General features: G+C 55.5%; 2 protein-coding genes across 2 annotated transcripts in view; both read right to left on the reverse strand.

Annotated features, from left to right (window-relative positions):
* Positions 1 to 1,114: 1,114 nt before the first annotated feature.
* GUITHDRAFT_140403 (hypothetical protein) lies at positions 1,115 to 5,613 on the reverse strand (the record flags this gene model as incomplete). Its single annotated transcript, XM_005830576.1, has 13 exons — positions 1,115 to 1,213; positions 1,353 to 1,400; positions 1,631 to 2,308; positions 2,884 to 3,174; positions 3,396 to 3,462; positions 3,707 to 3,808; positions 3,995 to 4,064; positions 4,111 to 4,207; positions 4,258 to 4,305; positions 4,329 to 4,466; positions 4,580 to 4,710; positions 4,796 to 4,909; positions 5,172 to 5,613. The coding sequence occupies 13 exons, from the start codon at positions 5,611 to 5,613 to the stop codon at positions 1,115 to 1,117; spliced, it is 2,325 nt and encodes a 774-aa protein (XP_005830633.1).
* Positions 5,614 to 6,281: 668 nt separating this feature from the next.
* Positions 6,282 to 6,956, reverse strand: part of GUITHDRAFT_110453 (hypothetical protein) — a gene marked incomplete at both ends in the record, with an annotated part of 3,263 nt that continues 2,588 nt past the window's right edge. Inside the window, 2 exons of the mRNA XM_005830577.1 lie at positions 6,282 to 6,371; positions 6,497 to 6,765. Of these exons, the coding sequence (XP_005830634.1) occupies positions 6,282 to 6,371; positions 6,497 to 6,765 (359 nt within the window). The remainder of the gene's footprint in view (positions 6,372 to 6,496; positions 6,766 to 6,956) is intronic.

Here is a 6,956-nt window from a genome sequence, read left to right on the forward strand (position 1 = left end):
AGAGGAACTTGGACAAGAGGAGGAGGGAGAGGATGATTGTGTGCGGCTTCCAGGACGAGGAGGGTGAAGGGTCTGCTGGAGGGGCTGGTGACCAACTTCTTCGTTATTGATAGCGATGGGTGTGTTGTGACATCGGTAAGGAGACGCTCCCTCCCCCCGCTCCCTCTCCCTCTCCCTCTCCCTCTCCCTCTCCCTCTCCCTCTCCCTCCCTCCCTCTCCCCCCCCTGCATGCTTGCCGGCTGGCCTCTCCATTCGTGCCTGCCCGTTTCCTTTCTTTGCTATATCTTTCATTTCACCTTGTTTTTCCATATCCTGTCATACTCGCTCTTCCTCTTCGTGTACCTCGGAACGTTTTCCTGTCTCGTTGCTGTTGTTGACATCCAAGTTGCCCGCATCCCCCATGATGTTGTCTTCAGGACAGGGACATTCTCTACGGACATGTTCGTGCGCTGCTCGTCTACGTCTGCAAGCGCCATGGCGTGCCGATAAGATTCGAGAAACCAAAGCTGGTAAGTGAACACAAACATGCATCCATTCACAGAGATGAGGACAGGCGGGCAGGCAGACACATGTCTTGCCTGATTTATCTCAAACACATGCAGAATGATGTCGCTATCGTTCTCTTTCATCTCACCTCTGAAACTATTTTATGATCCTCCTCCTCCTCCTCCTCCTCCTTCATAACGATTTGTTCAGATCGATGCCAACTCCTGGGCCGGTGCCTTTCTCGCCAGCACCACCCGAGTCGTCCAACCCATCCAGGAGCTGAGATATTTCCGCAACGGCGATCAGAATGTCAGAAGCTTCTCCGACTTTTCCAAGGTTTTCCTCCTCAACCCCGTGCCTCGTTGCTCCTCCTCCTCCTCCTCCTCCTCCTCCTCCTCCTCCTCCTCCTCAGTCTCTCCCTCCTCCCCCACCTTCCAACTTTTCCTTTCCTCCTCGTCCTTGTCCCCGTCCTCTGCCTTCGCTGCTCGCGCTCGAGCTCGTGCTCGTGCTCGTGCCCCCCCCCTTCACCTTCTCCACCGCAACTTCTCCTCCTCCTCCTTCTCCCTCCCCCCTGACACAGCACTTCTCCTCAGGTCACGCGTATCCGCGAACTGCTGCTGCTGGAGGGCTAAACGATTGCCTGCTGTGACATCCAGTCCTTCACTTGCTCCACCCACTCCCCTAGGACGCGGATGTCTTCGTCCTCCTCCCTCCTCAGAGTCGCGACCTGCTGGTCGGTCAACAGCTGCGAGGATCAGCACGGGAGAGTGAGCGGGAGAGAAGAGGAGGGAGGAAGGGAATCATGTAGGAGGAGGAGACGAGGACGGACAGGAGAACAGGGACGAGGTCGAGGAAAAGGGCGGCACCGCTATGAAATTCTCATAGGAAGTGACCATTTTCTTGATGTACGAGATCTGCATGAAGGAAAGATGTTATCCCTCCCCCTCTTTCATTGCCTCCCCTCCTCCTCCCAGCCACCTCCCCCTCTCTTTCGGTAATTCCACTCCCCTTCCTCCTCCAATTCTCCATCCTGACCCTCCACAATCCCATTCGCTCCTCCTCCTCATCCTCCTCCTCCTCCTCCTCTTCCTACTCCTCCTCCTCCTCCTCTTCCCCTCCCCTCCTCCCCTCCTCGGCTCCTGACCTTGTCCTGCTCCATCACATTCATCAGGTGCTGGTAGAACGCCCCCATGTTCTTGTGCGACGCCGACTGATACGGCATCGTCCTCGCCGTCGCCATACTCACTCGCTCCGCCATGGCTGCGATCGCCGTGTCGTTGCTGCTGATGGACAGAGAAGCATGCTCGTCTCTCAGTGCTGAGATGAAGAACTTCGAGGTGAAAGTGAGGGAGGAGAGGTAGGATTCTTCCGCTGCCCGTTCCCAATTGTCAAGCTCCCTTCCTCCCTCCTGCTCCTCCTGCTCCTCCTGCTCCTCCTGCTCCTCCTGCTCCTTCTCCTTCTGGTCTGCCACCTCTGCCTCCTCCTTGCTCAGCTTCTTTCTCTCGTTCTGCCGTCCCCCTTGCAGCTCCTTCCTCCCACCCTCCCTTCCTCCTCCTCTCCTCCCATCGTCCGCACAAACTTCCTGCGACTCCAGCCATGCCTCGATCCGCTGGGAGAAGTAGTTCCCCTCTCGCTCCTCCAGCAGCCGACGTCTCCTCCTCTCAAACCTCGGCGACAACGAAAGTGCAGCCATGCTCTCATTCGCCCATTTCTTGAACCAATCCCTCCCTCCTCCTCCTCCTCCTCCTCCTCCTCCTCCTCTTCTCTTCCGAGTGAAAAACACTTCTCTTGCCAGTCCAAACGGCCAGTCCTCAAACTCCTTCTGGGAGGAAGAGTAAGGAGGAGGGAAGTGGAGAAGAAAAGACATGGTGGGATGGACTGACTGACTGACTGACTGACTGACTGACTGACTGACTGACTGACTGACTGACTGACTGACTGACTGACTGACTGACTGACTGACTGACTGACTGACTGACTGACTGACTGACTGACTGACTGACTGACTGACTGACTGACTGACTGACTGACTGACTGACTGACCGACCGACTGACTGACTGACTGACTGACTGACTGACTGACTGACTGACTGACTGACTGACTGACTGACTGACTGACTGACTGACTGACTGACTGACTGACTGACTGACTGACTGACTGACTGACTGACTGACTGACTGACTGACTGACTGACTGACTGACTGACTGACTGACTGACTGACTGAGGGAGGAAGGGAGGGAGGGAGGAAGGTAGGGAGGAAGGTAGGGAAGGAGCGAGCGAGCGAGCGAGCGAGCGAGGCAGGCAGGCAAGCAGGGAGCGAAGGAGGGAAGGAGTGAACAGGACGATCGTAAGAGGGGGAAGGGAAGGGAAAGTGAGGCAGTAACATTTGTATCACCTGCCATGAATCGTCCGAGGGAGGTCGCCTACCTAACAGGAATATCCTCCTCCTGCCCATAGCCCCCTCCTCCCTGTCCTCCTTCCTCCTCTGTCTCTTGTCCTTTGTCCTCCCCTCCTTCCCCCTCTTGTCCCTCCTCTTGTCCCTCCTTTGTCCCCTCTCCCTCTCCTCCTCCCCTCTCCCAAGGTTCGCCTCGAGGAAGCAGCGGAGGTTATAGACGTGCTCGTCGCAGTGCGGCACTTCTGGTGCATACCTCCTTCCAGGCAGCACGACAGGGGTCGAAAGAAACTCCTGCACAGGAAAATCAGCTCCTCCTTCCGTTCTCTTCAGATCCTCCTCCAGCTCCCTCCAGCTCCTCCTCCCATTCTCTTCAGCTCCTCTTCCCGTCCCCTCGTCAACTTTCCTGCCCCCCCAACAACACCATCGAAATAGTCTCCTCCTTCTCCTCCTCCTCCTCCTCCTCCTCCTTTCTCCCTAAAGCTTCTGCCCTTTCCTTCTCCCCTGACCATGACCTGTTGAGCTTGAAACCATTCTCCCTTCATCATCGCTGTGTTGAGCAGAAGAACATCTTGCCGTCTCCTGCATGATGTGAGGGGGAGGATCAGGAAAGTGACTTCAGGTAAAGATGATGAGGAGTAGAAGTTTGGAGGAGAAAGGGGGGATCAAATGGCACAGAGATGTATTGGTGTGAAGGGAAAGGGGAGTAGGAGCAGGGGCAAGAGCAGGAGCAGGGGCAGGGGCAGGGGCAGGGGCAGGAGCAGGGGCAGGGGCAGGGGCAGGAGCAGGAGCAGGAGCAGGAGCACAAGAAGGCACAGAAGCAGACCTCTCGCAGCTTCGTAGGTAGAGGACGGGAAAATAGTTGAGATCTCCCGAGCAAAGAGCTATAGAATGAGGAGGAAGCGCAGAAAGCTGGTCCAGTGCAAACCTGACGAATCATGTCAAAAGTTATCAATCCCTCGTTCATGATCCTTGTATCAATCTTCAAATGACCTGTTCAACCTCTCTCCTCTCCTCTCCTGTCTCCTCTCCTCTCCTCTCCTCTCCTCTCCACTCCTCTCCTCCTACTCCGTTCTTCTTTTTTCACTCCCTTGGTTCGACAATCGCTTTTCACCTGTGCACTATCATGTTGTTGTACATGTTCCTTCGAGGAAAATTTCTCATCAGTTGCAAAGCAATGATTGCTAACCGATCAAAGGTCAAATCAATCAACAATCATGAATTCAGCACCTGCTAACACGACAGGACGTACAAACTGGCCAGCCCGCACATTGAGCAAGCTCTGGACACTTGTCGATGCTCCGTAGGCTATGACGAGGAAAACAACCTTGCACGACAAGGATGAGCCAAATCACTCAGTGAAGCAAGCTGACCCACTTGATTTGGTTGCATCCAGAACCTTCTCAAGATATCATCGTAGAATTTCTGATTTACGAACATCACAAAACCAGCTTTGTCAAAGATGCAGCATTCACGGAGTCTGGAAGGTTTGCGAGTGAAGTGAAGATCGCCATGTAAACGGCCAAGTAAACAACAAGGTACGCCCCTCCTGTGACCTGGTTTGCATCCTTTGCCAGAAGCAGAAGCTGTAATAGCACAAAAGACAATCATCCGAGCATGAGTCAAGACAGACAGGCAGGCAGGCAGGCAGGCAGGCAGGCAGGCAGGCAGGCAGACTTGAAAACATCGTCACACGTACAATGAGTCCAAGAACGAACAAGAATGGCCCAACTCCTGCCGTCTCCTCGTTCAAGTTGCTCCAGTAGTCAGCGACGTTCCTCTTCCATCTGCTCTCCCACGTCTGAACGCTTGTGGTGTTGCTGGAGAGCTCTGCTCAACAGATTCAGAGAGAGCGGGAGCAGGAGCAAGACAAGTCCAGATCAGCAGGGTGGATCAAAATGTTAGCGAACAATACCTGATCGACCAGACGTGTAAAGTTGGAAAGTTCCATACTCCTCTCTCAGTACATGTCGCAATAGTCCTCTCATATCTTGAAACAATCCCCAACTCCCCATGGGAGGTCGAGACCCTGACGCGATAGTCAAGGACAGGTGAAGCAGAGCAGAGGATGATGGGGACAGGTGAAGCAGAGCAGAAGAGCATGGGAACAACGGAACATGCACAATGCTGGCGAAGACAACACAGGCAACGAACACGCAAAACATGGTGAGAGAGGTACAAACAGAGACTTACAAGACGACAAGTGACAAAACACGGTAGCAGATGCATGAAAAGAAGAAGATTGTTCAGGTTCGAACACGAGTCATCCAACAGAGAGATCTGCTGACTACCTGCAACGAAGAGGTAGCAGTATGGACTCAACCCCAGCACGAACAGAACCAACAGCACAAGCATCCTCCTCGGATGCAGGAGACTGAGCCGACTCCTCCAGACTGCAAAGACGACGGAAACCAGGACGAGCACAACGATTGTGTGCTGGTTCGTAAGAGCAAGGCCACACAGGAACGACCCGAGCAGGGGCGTCCAGCCCCGCTGGTGGCGGAGGAAGTGAAGGGTGAGGAGGAGGATGGAGGAGGAGAAGATGTTGTTGAGCGCGAAGACCTCGAACTGAGTACTGAACTTCCATGCCGTGTTGGAAAACGCAAAGAGACCAGCGGCAAATACGCTGCATGCAACGTCCCCCGTGAGGGACTCGGCGGCTGCGAACTGCATGCTGGCGGCAGCAGCACCCAAAAAGGAGGAGAGGAGAGCGAGCTTTGAAGAGGGCGGCATGTCGACATGTGACAGCATCGCCAGCCATGCTCTCCCAATCATCGTCAGCAAGGGATACCCTGGGGGGTGCGCTACTCCACCAGTACACGCCATTGCCATCAGCTCTCCTGCGTCCCCTCCCGGGACCCCCCGGTATCTTGTTGACGAGTAGACCAGCAGTGAAGTCAAGAAGCAACACAGCATGGCCGAAATATTGCACAGACAACCGCAGGTTCTCCCCCCTTGCATGGTCGACAAGCGAAGATCCCAGCGCGTCCTTGTCAGTGAGGGCGCAGGATGGTCTGGGTTGGCCTCGTGTTGGACGTTTGCATCTTCATCAGTGTCTACATCGCTCTCCTCCTCGTCCTCCTCGTCTTCATCCTCCTCGTCCTCCTTGCCTTCCTCTGCATCGCATTTCTCTGGATCAACTTGTCCCCGATAACTTCTTTTTTTCTTTTACAGCCCTTTTAGAGCCCTTTACCGCCGGCACCGCCAGGCCCGTGCCACTGCCGATCGGACAGGCCCGGGCCCGCTGCCGCCGTTCGCCAGCCTGAGACTCGCCGCGGAGACTCTCAAAGTTCGGAACGTCAGTCAGTCGTTGAAGTAATAAGACCATATAGAGTTCCAAAAGCTTATGATACACTACTGATACACTTGCCCCCCCCCTCCCGCAGTGTCTGGCAACCGGGTCACTCTTCTTCCCCCTCGAGCTCGAGAAGTATCTCCTTTATGATCAGCTCCGTGTTGTCCTTCAGCAGGTTAGAAACGTCCTCCATCACCTGCCAACCTTTCTCAGCGGGAATCTGAGTGAACTTCGGCACCCCCCGGCCCCCCTCCCCCTGATCGGACCGGGGACATTACTAGCACAGTGACCAACTCTGGGGCCCTCATCCCCTGGGCTGACCTGTTTGCGGTGGGCGAGAAGGAGGGTCTTGAGCTCTCTAGTGAGCTGAAAGTTGTCCCCTCCTGCTGACGAGGAGACGTCCCCTGATAACTGCCGCTCTACACCATTCCATTCCGGGGACTCAGCTGATTCCGAGCTGGCGGTGCTGTTGGGCAAGCCCAGGCCGGCCCCGTTGGTCTCGGCGATGACAGGGAGAAAGCCATGGCCGCTGTTCGAGTTCATGAGGGGAATGTGATCGACGGGCTGGATCAGCGGAGTGGTTCTTATGACTGCGAGCAAGCCTGTGAGGAAGGGAAGGAGGGGAAGGAGGAAGGGAGGGGGAGAGGGAGAGGGAGAGGGAGAGGGGAGAGGGAGAGGGAGAGGGAGAGGGAGAGGGAGAGGGAGAGGGAGAGGGAGAGGAGAGGGAGAGGGAGAGGGAGAGGGAGAGGGAGAGGGAGGAGGGAGAGGGAGAGGGAGAGGG

This window comes from Guillardia theta (genome assembly GCF_000315625.1).
Source record: "Guillardia theta CCMP2712 unplaced genomic scaffold GUITHscaffold_45, whole genome shotgun sequence".
Classification (NCBI taxonomy): domain Eukaryota; class Cryptophyceae; order Pyrenomonadales; family Geminigeraceae; genus Guillardia; species Guillardia theta.